Below are 20,039 nucleotides of genomic sequence, written 5' to 3' on the forward strand. Positions count from 1 at the left end.
CTTATGGCACACTGTATGGCGTATGCCCGTCTTCATTAGCCCAGTATAGGAGCAGAACAGTAGGACGTTAAACCCCATTTCATTTCATTTCAAATATATCACATTAATGAAATGTTTTATTTTCGTATTTTCACCGAATGCATTTAGAGAGAATGGGGAACAATAAGGTTGTTTGTTCCTTCCAGGCTTTACTTTGTTCATTGCTCGGAAAGGAGAAGTAACGATTCGGGTTTAGATCGACACTGTCATTAATATTCTTGGTGATTTATCTGATCTTGATATTGAACATTACATCAGGGTATTAAACTCTCCTGGTGTGAAAAATCATCATTAGTTGCTGTTTGCAAGTGTTATCTGCGGCAGGTTTATAACAAATTTGTTTATTTCGTCGATATAATGGTATCAAAAGGTGCGTGAAATATATTTTAATAAATACACAGTCGTATATGTGTTAAACTTTTAACCCGATTAATTATAATTTGACTATTTACAATATGTTGGTGTTTATATCCCTAGTTATAGATATATTGTTTTATCGTCTATTATAACAGGTGCGAGCTTCCTATATTTAACCCTTAACATGTCAATATGTTCTCTACAGATTAAAACAAGGTTTTTGATCGCTTAATCCAGATTATTATTAGAATACATTCATCTTCTACACAGTGGTCTAACTGTCGTTTCGATTTTCCGCTTGTACGTGACAAGGAGTGGGGGGGTCGTCTGTTCAACCTGTGGGTTTTCTCCGAATCCACCGGTTTCTTTCTTTTTTCGACAGGTAAAGACCCCTACGCGTTACCGACAGCGAATTAGGGAAACAAAATTGAACCATGTGTTAGTCGTGAAATAACCTAGTTTGTGTCGTGTAGACGTTAGAATTCCCCTCTTTGAAACCTCCGATCACTAATCAGGAGGTCTCGGGTTCGATCTCGGTGTCCAGGGTGTCTCGGGTTCGATCCCAGTGCCCAGGGTGTCTCGGGTTAGATCCCAGTGTTCAGTCTGTCTCGGGTTCGATCCCGGTGTCCAGGATGTCTCGGGTTCGATCCCGGTGTCCAGGAGGTCTCGGGTTCGATCCCGGTGTCCAGTATGTCTCGGGTTCGATCCCGGTGTCCAGGATGTCTCGGGTTCGATCCCGGTGTCTCGGGTTCGATCCCGGTGTCCAGGGTGTCTCGGGTTCGATCCCGGTGTCCAGGATGTCTCGGGTTCGATCCCGGTGTCCAGGATGTCTCGGGTTCGATCCCGGTGTCTCGGGTTCGATCCCGGTGTCCAGGGTGTCTCGGGTTAGATCCCGGTGTCCAGTCTATCTCGGGTTCGATCCCGGTGTCTCGGGTTCGATCCCGGTGTCCAGGATGTATCGGATTTGAACCCGGCGTCCAGGGTGCCTCGGGGTTGACCCCGGTGTCTAGGGTTCAATCTCGGTGTTTGCCGAGAGGGTTCCCCGGGATTTGTTTCAGCCGGCGTTACTCCAATCGATGATGCATGTCGGAATCTATAATTTTACCTTTCTTGTCAATAAATAAAATGAATTTTTGAAGAATAGAAGACCAAATAATGTTGGAAGTTATTGATCATTATACCTATCAAGAAACAAGACATCAAAACATTAATCCCAACTAAATTTACCACAGCTTGTAGATGAACGGTGGTATAAAATATTAACCTCTACTGTCTGTATCATTAATCCTCTCTATATCTAGGACTGATTGTATTCGAACGGCGGTACATATCATTAATCCTCTCTATATCTATAACTGATTGTATTTAAACGGTGGTACATATCATTAATCCCCTCTATATCTATAACTGATTGTATTTAAACGGTGGTACATATCATTAATCCTCTCTATATCTATAACTGATTGTAGTTAAACGGTGGTACATAACATTAATCCCCACTATATCTATAACTGATTGTAGTTAAACGGTGGTACATAACATTAATCCCCTCTATATCTATAACTGATTGTATTTAAACGGTGGTACATATCATTAATCCTCTCTATATCTATGACTGATTGTAGTTAAACGGTGGTACATAACATTAATCCCCTCTATATCTATAACTGATTGTATTTAAACGGTGGTACATATCATTAATCCCCACTATATCTATAACTGATTGTAGTTAAACGGTGGTACATAACATTAATCCCCTCTATATCTATAACTGATTGTATTTAAACGGTGGTACATATCATTAATCCCCACTATATCTATAACTGATTGTAGTTAAACGGTGGTACATAACATTAATCCCCTCTATATCTATGACTGATTGTAGTTAAACGGTGGTACATATCATTAATCCCCTCTATATCTATGACTGATTGTATTTAAACGGTGGTACATATCATTAATCCCCTCTATATCTATGACTGATTGTATTTAAACGGTGGTACATATCATTAATCCCCTCTATATCTATAACTGATGTAGTTAAACGGCGGTACATAACATTAATCCCCTCTATATCTATGACTGATTGTATTTAAACGGTGGTACATATCATTAATCCTCTCGAAATCTAAGACTGATTGTAGTTAAACGGTGGTGGATTAAATGTCAATAGTTGAAGTTATTACCATGATCAAACAAATCTCTTTACAGCTGATCCGTTATTACCATGATCAAACAAATCTCTACAGCTGATCCGTTATTACCATGATCAAACAAATCTCTATAGAACTGATCCGTTATTACCATGATCAAACAAATCTCTATACAGCTGATCCGTTATTACCATGATCAAACAAATCTCTACAACTGATCCGTTATTACCATGTTCAAACAAATCTCTATAGAACTGATCCGTTATTACCATGATCAAACAAATCTCTACAACTGATCCGTTATTACCATGATCAAACAAATCTCTATACAGCTGATCCGTTATTACCATGTTCAAACAAATCTCTATAGAACTGATCCGTTATTACCATGATCAAACAAATCTCTATACAGCTGATCCGTTATTTAATTCTAGACACCTTAACCTCATCATTATCTCTTGTCATAGATTTACAGTAGTGGACATAGAATATTCCATGAGGGGGTGGGTAAGGCGGTTTCCTTCGACAAGACAATATTAATAAGGGTGTCCGTAGTGATTTGGAACGGTTTCCTCTACAATTCAAACTCCCAAACCTAAGTTCAACTGAAATTATGCCATTTTGTATTCCAAACTGTGGTGTCAGTGATGGGTGATCTGTGTTACAATCAATTTCAAATCAGCTATCTGACTAAACTATAACCAACAAATAGTTCAAATAGTGATCCCCACCTAGATCAGTTGATATAAATATTAATGATGAGTAATACCTGTATTTTACCTGTAATCTATGTTAATTAGGACAGGTACCTGTCGTGTTATATAATAACCAGTAGTTATATCTCTTGTAATCCTTCTTTTTTATAAATACACATCTATGATTACCTTCATTATACTATAGGTGGGCTGACGAGGAGAAATATAATTGTTTTATTAAACATATAAAAGAGTTCTTCAAATATTTTAGAATTTGTCATCGGATGAAGATGGTTATTAGCCTTTAAAAGGAGCGGTTCTAATCGCACTTGATATTACGACTACAAAGTGATTTCGGCGACCACGTGCAGTTACTTTCACGTCTCTTATTATATCCCGTCACACGTCCACAATTTCATTTGTGAACCGTAAAACTGCACCTATTAATACAAAGACGTTCTTCAAATATTTTTGATTTAATGAATGACGATGTAGATGATTATGAGACATGAAAAGGGGCCGTTCTAATCACACTTATCGTTATACAGAAATAATGGCAACCATGCACAGTTATTCTGATATAGTTGTTAACCCTTTCCCTCGCTCACCTAGCATCTCATTAAAGTTATAAAAGGTGAGGCCACAATGTCAACCCAAATTATGCCAGTATGAAAGATCCTATCTAGATAGACTTGAATTTTAGGCCGGAATTCCGAAAAGAAAATCGAATCCAGACAGAAATTCACATTTGAATCCTGATTCTTGAAGTTTTACGAGATTCGAAATGAAATGAAATGAAATGGGGTTTAACGTCCTACTGTTCTGCTCCTAACTGGGCTAATGAAGACGGGCATACGCCGTACAGTGTGCTATGAGGGAAATTTTGCCCGGACAGCGGCACTACGGTCTACTCTTATATCGAATTCCAACTGTCAAGGGATCTTTTACGTGCATTCCAATGTATACACGGGACCTCGGTTTTTCGTCCCATCCGAACGACTAGACAGCTGTCCCTGTCAGGCCCTCCGTCCTGCATCACTGACAAGAGGGAACCACGCCGGAACACATCGCCTAGTTGGTCGTAATAATTGATGTCGTTAAAATCTGTCGTGTTATTTGTCGCGAGAATATTTGTCGTAATAATTGATTTGTCAATTAATTATAAAACCCCGCCGAAAACCGTTCACAGAATCTTTATAAAGCAGTCAGGACTGAGGGCCTGACAAGGACAGCTGTCTAGTTGTTCGCATGGGACGAAAACCCGAGGTCCCGTGTATACATTGACATGCACGTAAAAAGATCCCTTGGCAGTTGGAATTTGATATGAGAGTAGGTCATAGTGCCGCTAACCGGGCAAAATTTCCCCCATAGCACACTGTATGGAGTATGCCATTTCCGTTAGCCCAGTCAGAGCAGAAAAGTAGGACGTTAAACCCCATTTCATGTTCATTTCTATTTATAAAGCACATCCTTGGTGTAATACGAATATCATTAAGCAGGTAAATTAAAGCTAGCCTACTATTCCGTGCATGGAGTTTTAATGAACTTAGATTAAATATAGAATATCTTAATCTGTGAAATCCACATTCAGCTTCGTGACATAAACATGTACTTTAATTCTCGTCAACATTTAAAACGAATGTATCACAAACGTTTTTTAATCTTAGAAAAAATGACAGCATCTTTTTTTCCCAACTGATGTGTAGTTATCTCAATTATTAGATTAGATATATCCATCCAGTTATACCGATAATTACTAGCCAACAAATTCTGGGCGAATGTGTCTCAATTTATTATTAGACTACAAATTTAACAGAAGTTTGAATGTGTTGACTCTCTGTATATTCTTATTCTATATCTTTCTGTTACTTTCTTGAATTACAGGTGCGGTCTCTTTCACCTTCTGTACATGTATCCTGGTTGCTCAAACGATTGCATATATATATATATATATCTCAATAAATTCAAAGATTTGTGAAGTTAGACGGGTAATTACAAGCCAACAAATTTAATAGATGTTTTTTTCTGTTTTCGCTCTCTGTAAATTCTTATTACACGTGCGCGTTCTGTTCTGTTTCCTTCTGTACCTGATACATAACAGAACAATAACGATGACGATTATAGACTGGCTAATTAATAAGGTAACTCTGATAAAACTATTTATTCTTACGTAAAGCATCACTCTATCTCCTATATCTGTCATCAAAGATCAGAATTAACACATTGAAACTGTAGACCTATTAATTAGGTCTGTCCTTAACCGCACTACAATGTGAAATTTTACTTTAAAACTCGCCTTGATCTGATAAACGATAAAACACAAATAACTATAGACTTTTTACTTTAATACTCCCTTTTATCCCCTTTCCTCTCTCATTAACGATAAGATGTCGTATATATGAAACACTAAATGGTAAACTTTTTAATTAGTTCTCTTCTCCACCGTACAACAATGGGAAATAACTTTACTTTAAAACTACCCCTTCCTCTAATAAATGAAATGGGGTGTAACGTCCTACTGTTCTGATCCTATACTGGGCTAATGAAGATGGGCATACGCCATACAGTGTGCTATGGGGGGAATGTTGCCCGGACAGCGGCACTACGGCCTACTCTTATATCGAATTTCAACTGTCAAGGGATCTTTTACGTGCACACCAATGTTTACACGGAACCTCGGTTTTTGGTCCCACCCGAACGACTAGACGAGTGCCCTTGTCAGGCCCTCCGTCCTGCATCGCTGACAAGGGGGAACCACGCCGGAAAATTAGGATGAACTTTCTCGGCCAATGCAGGGATCGAACACACGACATCCAGGCTAGCGAGCCAGCGTCTTACCCACCTAGCCACCGTGATCCCCCCCCCCTCTAATAAACAAATTGTCGCTCTCGGTACATTTTCCATTATTAAGATCTATATCTTTTTTCTATTTTCTTTAATTACAGGTTGCGCTCTAAATCTATATCTTTTTCCAGTTTTCTTCAATTACAGGTGCGCGTTCTTTCACCTCCTGTATCTGAGATACCATAATAGAACAAAGGAGATGACGTTTACAGACTGGGTATTTAATAACCTAACTGTTACACCCACAGACTGGCTAATTAATAAAAACTAACTATTCTTACTTAAAGCCTCAATTTATACCTTTTCTCCGATCAACGATAACAAGTAAAATATACTTTTTAATTAGTTCTTTCCTCCATAGTTCTACAATGTGAAATTATTCTTACTTTATAACTTCCTTCTTTTACTCAGATTAACGATAAAATACTTTTTATTTGTTCTCTCCCCCCCACCCCCGTGAAATTTAAAACTCCCCTTTATCCCCTTTCCCCAGATTAACGATAAGATACTTTTTATTTGTTCTTTCCTCTACCGTGAAATTTAAAACTCCCCTTTATCCCCTTTTCTCTGATTAACGATAAGAAGTCGTATATATAAAACACAAAATGGTAAACTGTTTAATTAGTAATTTTTAACACTAGACTACAATGTTAATTCAAGAGAATCGTCTAATTTCACTGATATAATCTATGATTCGCGCGGTAATTTTCTCTGAACTTTTACTATCCATTCAGGGAGTTTATAAAACAATTTTACAAAACAAAGAACGGGTGGTTTTGACTTTTTGACCATCTCGAAGCAAATAAAGAAATCTTACAAATGCAAAATTTCTCAAGGGGTTTTAGTTTGATTGTTTTTGTTTTCAAGGTGCGAGGATTTCCTTCTATTTACAACCAACATAAGACCAATATCTCAAGGGAATATAGCCCAACATCTCTCTGTCTTATCGAAGGTCACACTTTTCACCTAACACATTTACAAATCACTTGACTCTTCCCCACAGCATTAAACCACTGTCTTTTAACACACCGAGTGTTGAGTTACAGATTGTATTTATAACCTAGCAAGGGGGATAAATACCTTCACAACTTTGTTGTAACATTCACGCCATCAACCACTTCAAATTGTTTTACTACCAAAAGAACGTGTAAAATCCCCACAAACAGTCACGCTATAAACTTGTAAGCTATCCTCGGGTCTAAAAACATCTTCAGATATCTAACCCGTCAGATTCTGGTTTTAGAACACAAGAAATGCTTGAATTATCCAAGGGTTTATAACACGTTTTCTTTAACCTTGTATAGGTTCTTTACAGAGTTGATTTTAATGATAGAATTTGTTTTCGTTGGGTTGATTTTCCCAGGAGTGCCACCAATAATCCATTGTACTGAAATAGGCGTTAAATACTATGACATTTTCAATCTGCTTTATTTATCTGTAAGATTTACGCTGGGAATTAAAAATATTCGTGAAATTATAGAGAAATATACAACTTCCGTCCTTTTAGCCAGTTTTTATTGGGTACAGATCCACGACGGTCGGTTTTTTGTTCTGGAAAAAAATCGTGTTCATTCCGAAATGACTGAATTGTACATATAGAATCGGTTGAGACTTTACACACCAACAATCTTTCTTTATATCAAATACATTGATGAATATATACAAATACACAGTTCTCAGTAGTGATAGGCCTTGCCGAATTTTATTCACAGAAAATCTTGCTTTATTTCAAATTCATTGATGACGATATCAAATAGCATAGTTCTGAGTAATGCGCCTTGCCGAATTCCGTTCACGAACAAGTCATAAATTGGCTTGAATCTTTTTCATGGATCAATTCCAACAGGATTTTCATGAACATAACTCAAATTTAATTTTTGTTTCATTCTATGAAAATCCGGGGGGGGGGGGGGGTGGATGGCCGAATGGTTAGCATCATGTATCATAAGACCTGTTATTGAGTCGACTGGCGTGCTTTCGAATCCCCGGTTGTACGTGACAAGTAGTAGGTCGTCTGTCCAACCTCGTGGGTTTGCTCCGGGTCCTCCGGTTTCCTCCCACTGCTAAATACCCCTACGTGCAAACGAACTATTGAAATAAAATTAAAACCATATGTTAGTCCCGAAATGACCTAGTTTGTGTCGAGTGGACGTTAAACCCCCATCTCCCCCCTCTCTCTCTCTCTGAAAATCCCCTTTCATCATTGATACTATAGACTCTCTGGTTACGTTAATAAACTGAATTCAATTATTTATTTATAGTTTAGTCAACATAAACTAACAATCGTTAAAAATGTTGTTCTATCTCCCCACAAGGTTTGATTAATAGTAGGCCCAGCTTGTGGAGAAATTAAACACCATTTAGTCCATGTTGTCCAGCTGTGTTCAAATATGTTTCGTCGTTTTTTTCTGTTAATCTCACAGAAATTATTACATTATCTTAATTCCAACACACAAGTTCTGAAATGACATACTACATTCTTAAACAATCAAATAAACTTTAATGTTTCCACATCTTGTAAGAGGAGCCACGGTGACTAAGTGGGTAAGACGCTGGCTCATTGGGATTTTCCGACGTGGTTTCACCTTGTCAGTGGTGCAGGACGGGGGGGGGGTGCTGACAAGGACAGCTGTCTAGTCGTTCGGATGAGACGAAAAACCAAGGTACCGTGTATACATTAGCATGCACGTAAAATATCCCTTGGCAGTTGGAATTCGATATAAGAGTAGGCCATAGTACCACTGCCAGGGCAAAATGTCCCTCATAGCACACTGTATTGCGTATGCCCGTCTTCATTAGCCCAGTCGGAGCAGAACAGTAGGACGTTAAACCCCATTCCATTTCATTTGATTTTGAAAGAAAAATATTAAAATAACTTTAGTAAGTTTTCCCTCTCTCGGATACCGAAGTTTTTGTATGATTATGTAATAGTCCATTCTAACCTGTGAGTCAGTAGAAGTTGTTTTAGATCAATCTCTCCTCTATGTTTAACAGTTCATATTGACAAACTGTTGACTCGTATTTATTTATTGTATTTATACAACAGACAAATCCAGCCTCAACCCTCTTCCTTCTAATTCACATATCTGTGACTTTGTTTTCGTTTCGTGTTAAAATCCTTGTTCAACTGATTGACTAAATTTTGTAGAAACCGAGGAAGAATTTGAAGACAAACTTCACCTGTTTGTTTACCCTTTAATCCTGTCTCGTGCTTGCCAGGTCTCGCGCTCACGTGTTGTCATTGATAAATGTCATATAGTTCTGCTTGTCTCATTGACATAGGTCTCCTTGTCGTATGTTGGATGAACATGAGAGTACATAATGTATTGATTTAATGTTGTACAATATTAACTTTATTAATGTCCTAGTACCCGTTGTGGCGATTTTTATTATTCATTATTATAAAATCAAATGAAATCTCAAACCATTTTTACAACCAACTTCTGGGTTCTGTAAGCTATCTTTGATTATTGTCTGATGTGTGAATTATCTTCGATTATTGCTTTCCAATGTCCAAATAAATATCACAGAATTATACAAAAAAACCCAGTTATTTTTATTATTAAATTTCTACATGGCGTTGGTAATAATGAAAGTAAATGAAAATATCCATAATAAACACTTTCACGAACCATGTAACAAATAAAAGGACTGAACAATATTTCTTTAATTTTCCAAGATAATTACAGCCCCATAAGTTGCTCTATGCAAATCGGTACGCGTTATTCGAATACTACAACTAAAAGACAATGGTCACCTTAAATGATTTCAGATGTCAGCAGTACTTTTATAGATCTCTCGTATAATATAAACAGATCGTAACAATATGTTTCTATAAGTTAGACATTAATTTACGGAGAACGTACCAATATATCTCTTGTAACAATTAGCCTCTGTAAGTTAGACCCTGCAAGAATGATTTACAGAGAACGTTCCAATATACCTCTTGTAATAATATGCTTCTGTAAGTTAGACACAGCAAGAATAATTTGCAGAGGCCGTACCAATATATCTCTTGTAATAATATGCTTCTGTAAGAAATTAGACCCTACACGAATAGCTCAGAGAGGACGTACCGATATACCTCGTGTAACAATAAGCCTCTGTAAGTTAGACCCTGCAAGAATAATTTAGAGAGGACGTATCAATATATCTCTTGTAATAATTTGCTCCTATAAATTAGACACAGCAAGAATTATTTAGAGAGAATTTGATATTAAAGTAGGATCAGCTAGAGAACTCGTAATAAATACAATCTCTCTAACTCAACTAAATCACCAGAAAATCCACCTTGTATATTTTATAAAAACTCTATTGAAGACCATGAAGTAATCTTGAAAAATATTTCTCTTTACAAGTATTACAAGCGGCTTAACTGAGCGAGTTTGTTTGAATTTTAGGATTAACCCAAACTTACAGATATCCGATTGTCATGATGAACCTTAATACTTCACGCGGTACAGAGATCAAGTATCCTGTTCGTTGATTGGTGGATATGAGTGAATGTAGGCGTGTCTTAACAGATATATTTGTAACAATGTGTCAGATTGGCTGTATAATCCGTCGTTAAACAGACCAGTAACCGTGAAATAGTTACAGCGACAGATTAAACCGAGTATAAGAAAGATTCACCATTAACCGTTTTACAGGAGCAAAAACAACTTAGAGACAGGTCATAGCATACAAGTCACGAAAAACTTATTTAGAGAAACATAGCTGTCATGTAAATACACGTATTGAAACGTTGTATGTGAATTATATGTAAAGTTATTGAGTACCTGTTTGTTCAGGTGTTGGAGTATCTTATAATACTGTTTAAGAAAATACAGAGTTACGTGTAGAAACGATGTAGCTGGATTTATTAAAACCAGATACAGAGGACACTGTTGTGTTGTTTCTTAATAACAGAATCTTTAAGGATAAACAAGAATATACTGGACAGTTTGACAATCAGTGAAGTTTTATCAACTAGATGTAAAAATAAGATGACAGATCTACTTCGGCTGTCTACATGTGTATTTGACAATCAGTGTAGTTTTATCAACCAGAAGAAGTAAAATAAGATGACATATCTATCTCGACTATCTACACGTGTGTTTGTTTTAATTACTGAAGTTTAAATCTAAAACACGAACACCACTGCAACCTTTTCCACATAATCAAGTGAACTTTAAAAACAGTCAGCCAACAAAACATTAAATAATACGTGATACCCTGTACTAACTGTAACCCGAGGACAAAATTACTATAAGGTAATATATCACCAACAATTGATCTTCGATCTAAAGTGACGATTTACAGAATGTTAAATTTGACAATATTAAATAATGATATCTGAGATTAATTAGTATTTATTGGACAAATACTGTGATATGTAACAAGGACGAAACTGTGTAATGTATTGGAAGTGACATTTTATTGGATCGTGGATATAAATTAAATTAAATTCGTCCGTCCAGTATTTATGAACATTACATGACAAGTATACACTAATATTATCACTGATGTTATTTCAACTGCTGGTATTCGGTATAGACAACTTGAAGCTGACTGTATTTGGTTTGTCGATGTTTGTCTGTCTAAAACTTTGTATAACGTTGTGTAACTAGAGAAATATTTGGAGAAAAAATTCAAAGTCATTTTTATCCTAAATTAAAATTACTGTTCAAAACAAGAAATAGAAGTGATAAATGATTATAATTGTAAACTTGAAAGTGAATTCATGAGTGCCAACTGTGGTGGGTTTAATGAAAGACGATCGGTGAACAATAAAATAGAATAGGATATTTATTAAGGTAATTTTTACCTGTGGACATCAAGTACAGGTGTGATCAGGTAACTGATTCAAGTTTCATTCAAAAAGTAAAATACTGCATCAGATTTCAATTCGTGATAAAATCGAGTTTTTATAGTTAGTTAATATCCCACGGTGTTAGTATTCATGATAAACCCGAGGTTTTATAGTTAGTTAATATCCCATGGTGTTAGTATTCATAGGAGTTATATTAACCACGTGTTTCATGTGATAGAGACGTCATAAAGATCGAAAACCATCCTAATCCAGATCATCTAACCTCGATAAACTCTAACCGAATAAAGTTATATTAACAAAGCAGGAACGGTGTTCATATAATTTTAACAATGGCCTGTGTTACTTTACTAATTATAGCATTCGGTGCCATGATGGCGATAACAAATGTGTCAGGCCAGATCGTTGAAGAACTGTATTATGATTTGCAGGAGGAGAGGGAACCGCCAGTTCGTATCGCTGATCTATCGACAAACTCTAACGTTTCATCTGTGATATCATCTGGGGAACTTCCGTTACTCAGTTTCCGGTTATTTTCATCCGCTGGAAGTACCAAGTTCCATTTAGACAATTCAACAGGGATTCTTTCTTCAAGGGAAAGGATAAACAGAGAAACGGTTTGTCGGTTTCAAGTTTTGTGTGTATTAACACTGAATGTAGGAATACAGTCTTTGTTGGTCGGATCATCTTTTTTCCAAACGTTAACAGTGTTTGTCCGGATAGTGGACATTAATGACAATTCACCTATATTTCTCCGATCATCGTCTGAGCTATCGTTTTTAGAATCGTCGCCACCAGGGACGTCATTTTTAATAGATGGCGCCACAGATTTAGATACAGGGGCGAATAACTCCGTTCAGTCTTATTCACTGGTGCCAGCTAGTGATGTATTTAATATACAAACACAAAGAAAACTGGACGGTAGTATGGAAGTAAGCATTGTTTTAAAATCACCTTTAGATAGGGAAACTGTTTCTCGATATGAATTAACAGTTGTGGCACAAGATGGCGGCCAACCGAGACGATCAGGCGAAATGAAAGTTTATATTAACGTCACTGACGTCAATGACAACAAGCCTCATTTTCTAAACACCGTCTACAACGTCAGTGTTAATGAAACAGCTCCTGTAAATGTAACCATAGTTACAGTTTCTGCTACAGACCCAGACTTGAATCAAAATGGACAAGTTACTTATAGATTTAGTTCCAGACAAACTGACTTTGACGTGGTGAATTATTTCTCTGTAAGCTCAAGAAATGGCAATGTTTATCCTATTGTACCATTAACGCCACTTCAAGGCCAGACCAAAAGTGTTATCGTGGAAGCTAAAGATGGAGGGATTGAATCTAAAATATCACAATGTATCGTCCATGTTACAGTATTAGATAATGTGAACACGCCCCCTGTCATTCGACTGAATCTAGTATCAACTAATCATACAGTTGATCTCAGTGAAGCGACCAGTGTCGGCTCCTTAGTCGCACATTTCGTCACAGAAGATGTGGATTCTGGAATAAATGGGGACGTTTCGTGCCAAGTGCCAAATTCTACTGAATTTAGTGTCCGACAAATCAAACCTGATCAATACAAAATAATACTGAATCAGGTTTTAGATCGCGAAGTTAAATCTGATTATCAACTTACTTTGGTGTGTCAAGATGGCGGACGGCCGCCATTACAAACAAAAGTTAGTTTAACAGTTCTTCTGTATGACGTCAATGACAATCCACCCGTTGTGGAACAATCTGAATATTTTATCAACATATCAGAAAATAATGAAAATGGATTTAAATTATTGCAAGTTCGAGCAACGGATAAAGATGTCGGAGAAAATGGACACGTGATGTACAAACTTGGCCATGTTTCTGAGATGACGTCAACAATTCAAGTGAATGAAACAACAGGTGACGTCATTGTGTTAGGTTCTTTTGATTACGAGGCTGAGAAGCACGTGAATATATCTATAATAGCAGTAGACGAGGGAATCCCGCCTCTTTCTGCTATTGTAGACGTATATTTAACAATAACTGATGAAAATGACAATTCACCGTACTTCAATGAACCTGTTTATATATTTAACGTCAAAGAGAATTCAGCCCCTGGGACTTTTGTGGGTAAATTACTAGCTCACGATGTAGATAGTGGAAATAATGGCCGCCTTAATTACAGGATTAAAACTAATTCTACTTCACCTTTTATTTTATCTAAAGACGGTTATTTATCAACTCAACAAACTCTGGATAGAGAAAAACAAGCCTTTTATAGTTTTATCATTACAGCTTACGATCTGGGAGTTCCACAACAATCTGGTGATGTTCAAATTAATGTCTATATCTTGGATGAAAATGATAATAAACCTTTTATTAGCTTCCCAAATTCTTCTGTCGATTCCATCAACATCTTTTACCAGACTGTTCCAGGAACCGAACTTCTCCATGTAGAAGCCGTGGACGAGGACGAAGGAGATAATTCTAGATTAATTTATCAACTAAAATATTCAGAAAAACCCGAATATTTTATCATCGATCAGATTTTTGGAGTTATATTTTTAAATAAACAATTGAGTTTAGAAGATTGTGGTAATGTTAGTGTATCAGTGATAGTTTCTGATCGAGGTTTACAGTCGAAATCTGTTATTGTTAATTTTACCATGATTATAATAGAAGGAAATTCTACTTCTTTAGCTTATATTAATCACACTGAACACAATATGTTGATAGTTATAATAATAGTTAGTATAACTCTAATAGTTGCTATATTAGTTCTTACAGTTGTTTTATTATTAAAACGCACTGATAAACAAACACATTTACAACAACTTTCTCAATACGATATGAAGAATCTTGGAGATACGATGTACAAGGAGGGTGTACATGTTTACGATAGTGGCGAGACAACTTTACACCTCAAGAGAGAATCTTTAAAGGCTCCTCCACCCTCCAATGACGAGTTAATCGTCTTTAAAATGAAACTAGCAGAGAAATATCAAGTGGATGGCGGTGACTGTAGTTTTTCAAAGGTTGGTCATTTAAATTTCTTGGTATTCAATTCTGATATTGTTTACGTCATTCGTGTAATACTATTCAATTCTTGTGTTGTTTACGTCATGCATCTAATGCGTTTCAATTCTTGTGTTCTTTACGCCATGCATCTAATACGATTCAATTCATGTTGTTTACGTCACGAGTTTAATACGTATTATTTATAATGGCCTGTTCTAAATGGTTTTGTTGTCTAGGGGATGCTTTCATCATTTGTTCTTTTAATTTATCCATTCTAATCTTTTGTCCTACGAGGTTTCGAACTAATCTTTTGTTCGTCGTGGTGATATGTTCAAGGTTATTGTTGAGGTACGCTTTCTACTTCATCAACTAATTGTTTAATCAGAGAGTTTACGGTTTTAGATAAAAATAATTAGTTTACTTTAGAACTACTGTTGGTTCGTTTTATTAAATGAATAGAAACCTATCTTATTCACACTACGATCGTTTGATCACCAAGTTTTAATTAAATTGAATTAGTTGATACAGAAAGATTGAGGAATACATAAGATGCTGGTATATACAGTTTAATCTCAGTTAATAATTATAATAGATTCACTAACCGCCTTTTAATCCCGAGTATAATTCATTATTTCCAGAAACTTTGAGAATTTTATTTCTTTGTTTGTAAAGTGTTATTTTATAGTCTGTTAAACACCGTTTCAGGGTTCAGTTAATTGAATCAATATAAACGAATTTCTTGGTTTAAGTCTGTAATTTTTACAGGGGAAAATCTTTCTGGTTCATTAGCTAATAGGATGATTGTCTTAATCATGTGGGTTAATGTATTGTGATTTAAAATGATAAATACCAATTTGGCCAGATTCCTTGTGGTATTTATGGTATTAGATTTCAGTGGGTTATATTTAAACATGCATTATCCAGTCCCATGGCCATTTCTTGAGGAATTCATGAAATAAGATGTATTATCCAATCCCATGTGATAATTTATTTTATTTTATTTTATTTTGTTCAGGAAACCGAGATGAGTGATGTGTTGAGTAGTGTATCAGGGGAGACAAATGGGTGTGACAGTGGGCGTGGTGCCAGTGAAGGTGAAGGTCAAGGTAGATATAGATTTTATACAATAATGACAGGGCGCTTGTAGAATAATTAGGCGCCATAATGCCGTTCTTGATAATAACTAATCACACGATCAGGACGTAGTAATACGAGAGAGAGAGAGAGAGAGAGAGAGACTTAACGATCTCTTGACACATACTGGGTGATTTTGGGACTAACACATGGTTCTATTTTATTTCAACAAGTCGCTTGCGCGCAGTGGGCGAAAACCGGAGCACCCGGAGAAAACCCTACTACTTGTCACGTACAATCGGGAAATCGCAATCATGCCAGTTGACTCAATAACAGACCTTATGATACAGGGCGCACGTGCTAACTATTCGCCCCGCCCCCACCACGTAGTAATACCATCCTTAGTAACAGTAACTATCCATCTAGATATTATTTTAGCAGCACTGAGACATACATGGACATGTATAGCTGTTGTTTAAATATCTGATAAAATAGTTTCAATATTTTCACTGTTGTATATAACATCAATCGAGTATTATGTGTATTATGATTTTGTAAATATTAATAGGTCTATATATTACTATCATTCCTACATTTAGATTAATTAACACTAACTGTTATCATCAGCGTCGTCACTATAATCACCTTATACGAACATGCTCCTGATATAGTTCAATTTAGTGAAATTATTATGAGTAAGTTGTGGGCACTGGAATGGTTCCATGTTCTGGAAAATGGAATAGAGTTTACTTTCCGAAACCAACACTGGGCTTCTGGCCTCGAGTTCACAAAGCATTCTCAGATTTAAGTCAAGAATTTACTCAACTTTCAATCACTCTTTAAGAGAAATATCTTTGTTCCAGAAACATGAAACTTTGCACATAGTTTCTTTTTGATGTATATTGAAATATTATAACAACAAAAGTTTTATAATGTTCCTCCGGTTTCCTCCCACTGGTAAAGACCCCTACGCGCAAGCGAATTATTGAAATAAAATTAAACCGTATGTTAGTCCCAAAATGACCTAGTTTGTGTCGAGTGGACGTGAAACCCCATTTCCCTCTCTCTCTCTCTATATTGGTCCATATTTTAGTTAAAATAAGGCGAACAATTTTGAGTAAATTCTTAACTTAAGTCTGAGAATGCTTTGTGAACTCGGGGCCTGATTAGTGAGCCAGCGCGTCACCCACTGAGCCACCTTTTAATACATAGTTACCATGGTTACCGTATTAATATATTTTTGTTTTCAGACGATAGTGCTACAAGTGTTCCCAACAGTCCGAGAAAACAGATGATGACATTTAAAGGTTCCATTCAGCCGCCATCTTATTTTAGACTCGAACAGATAAGATCTGTTAACACTGCGACACCACCTAGTCACCATCATACCAGACTTAACGTGAATGCAACAGATAGTTTAAAAATCAAGACTAGCGGAAATGGACCATCGGGTTTAAATAAAGAAAATTTAACACCAAATAGTGAGACATATGACAATCGAGACCCTTGTTTAAAACATGTGTCAGAAAATTATCAATATTTAGACAATTCAAAATATAAATATGATAATCGAAATAATAAACAAACGACTCAAAGTTTTAATAAACAAAACAATTTAATATTTACTCAAAATGGCGACGGTTTTCATCAATATAATGACAATATAAATACACGATATGGTGGAAGGACGGAATTACGTCATCATAGAATAAATTATAGAAATAGTGACGTATATAACCACGATATAGACATGTACAGTGTAGACACCGTGGACGATGGACATTCCACGACAACATCGGGTAGTTACACCGTGGACAATGATCAATTCGTGGATGATTTATCTATATTTCCCGACGACAGCTACCACGTGACACACCTTGGTCATAATCCACAAGATGTGTATGTATGAATTGAAAGTATCTGTGGCTTTGCGCATGTGATCGCGATATGATGAATAACAGTAACGTATCTCAAATCATCAAGAGCGGTACCGTCTACCTGTAACATCAGTTGATGGATAGCATCCACGTCAACTTTTCAAGTTGGTGTCTACCGCGGAGGGGAACGAAACGCTCTACGGAAAAGTCTGATAATCTAGTAATTCTAGACCTGACTGTTAGTGTTCAGACGATAAATGTTATAACGCTTCCTCGAGGCGAATGGAAGCTGGTTTTTGTCTTCAAGGACGGTTTTTAAGCAGGCGAATGTCTCAGGACTAGGTATAGACGGTGTTTTAAAGCTTCCTCTGTAGCAGGCGAATGTCTCAGGACTAGGTTCAGACGGTGTTCTAAAGCTCTCTCTGTAGCAGGCGAATGTCCCATAAATAGGTTCAGACGGTGTTCTAAAGCTCTCTCTGTAGCAGTCGAATGTTCCAGAACTAAAATCAGACGGTGTTTTAAAGTTAGATTTATCAGTTATTATGTCTGGCTATAATTAGAATATGACGTAAAGTGGATAATTATACTGTGATATAGATGTTGTTATAGAAACACATATTATACTTGATGTTAAACAATTGATATTATATGTCATGATAAACAATTGATATTATTCTTGATATTAGACAATTGATATTACACGTTATGTTGGACATGTGCCAAGAAAATGAAATAACAATTAACTATTGAGTGGATATACCACATTATGTTTCCAGATAAGAGTGGCGGTTTCAAGATACTAATCAAATAACCAAGTCTTAAACTAACTTAATTATCAATATTCTTATTGTATTTTTATTCAAACCAACGGTTTAATATCACCATGGGATGTCTAATATCTTTCTGTTTAAATCAACGATATAATATCGCCATGGGATGTCTAATATGTTCAGTAAATGTACAATAATACATGTTTGGTTTTTTTTCTTCCAAGGTCGCCTATTTGGGACAATAATAAGATGGAGTATATTGTTATATTTTATATTATACTGGAAGCTTAGTAAATATATTGAGGGTTGACACTGTCGCTATTTCTACATCCTAAAATTTCATTTTCAATTATAACAAAACAAAGCAAAAACCCATCCCAACACATTTTTTGATAAAAGTAATTTATTCTTCATTCACGTATATAGATATTATTTTAGCACTGACTTGTGTATCTCTTAAAACATCAGTTGTAAATTTGGAATACCACCGTGACGAAAACATAAAGTCTACTGTTATAACTATTATTTTGTTTAATACTAACTTTATTCAATTTGAACCCAAACAAAGAATATAGATACATGTATAATCGAAATCATTATTTATGATTTAAAGTGTATTTGTTGTATTAATATTAATAAATATAAATTATTTTATATAAAACGATTTACATGTTTCATTTTCACATTCACTTATATGGACATTTAACATAAAAAAAATTGATGAAATTAAGAAAAGGGTTCCGGTAGGGGAGGGGCGGATACTAGTGAATGATGTCTGAAGGGTAGGGGATGTTCCAACTCTTCATTATATCTACTGAGGGTGGGGCTGCTGCCTAGTAAGGTCATCTACTGGTCATCTGCGGTCTGATGAGTCGGAGATACGGTGGGACTATTGCTGAAAATTCTTCACAGACTACTGACACCCCGGATTGAGTAAGAGATGGGGATATGATGTGGTTGGGGATTTAATCCACAGACAAGGATATAATGTGGGTATTAAAGACGTATAAAGGATATAAAAGGGGTAGAAGGGTATAAACGGGGTAGAAAGGGTGTATAAAAGGCGTAGGAGAACAGTAGGACGCTAAACAGATCTCAAGTGGCCATGTTTGTGCGTCTATAATCCGGTGAATTGTTTTTAGTTTCTATCACCCAGTCTAGGAATTATCTGACCAGCACTTTTAACCTTATTACCTTATTACCTTATAGTCCTAAATTTTAACATTGCCCATACCATTTTATGAAATAACGATACGCCAACATCAAAGGATGACGTCACATCTGTATTTTAAAAATAGAATATTGTGAACTAAATACATTAATTGTAAACAGTTTGTTGAATATTTCTTTAATAATAATCTGAACAGTACCGGATCTAGGGGGCGGGGGGGGGGCAAAGTGGGACAAATGTCCCGGGC

General features: G+C 36.2%; 1 protein-coding gene across 1 annotated transcript; it reads left to right on the plus strand.

The window, feature by feature from the left end:
- The first annotated feature begins 10,654 nt into the window (after positions 1-10,654).
- LOC126830899 (protocadherin gamma-B4) lies at positions 10,655-19,192 on the plus strand. Its single transcript, XM_050561386.2, has 3 exons — positions 10,655-14,917; positions 15,916-16,006; positions 17,225-19,192. Exons 1-3 carry the CDS (start codon positions 12,230-12,232, stop codon positions 17,881-17,883), a joined length of 3,438 nt encoding a protein of 1,145 aa, XP_050417343.1. The 5' UTR covers positions 10,655-12,229; the 3' UTR covers positions 17,884-19,192.
- Positions 19,193-20,039: the final 847 nt, after the last annotated feature.

This window comes from Patella vulgata, chromosome 8 (assembly GCF_932274485.2).
Source record: "Patella vulgata chromosome 8, xgPatVulg1.2, whole genome shotgun sequence".
NCBI classification, from domain to species: domain Eukaryota; kingdom Metazoa; phylum Mollusca; class Gastropoda; family Patellidae; genus Patella; species Patella vulgata.

Bases quoted from the DNA above. Each gene is read 5' to 3' on its own strand.
- LOC126830899 (XM_050561386.2), top strand. From the start codon at position 12,230: ATGGCCTGTGTTACTTTACTAATTATAGCATTCGGTGCCATGATGGCG. The intron at 14,918-15,915 runs GTTGGTCATTTA...TATTTTGTTCAG, and splicing joins GTGACTGTAGTTTTTCAAAG to GAAACCGAGATGAGTGATGT. The intron at 16,007-17,224 runs GTAGATATAGAT...TTTTGTTTTCAG, and splicing joins CAGTGAAGGTGAAGGTCAAG to ACGATAGTGCTACAAGTGTT.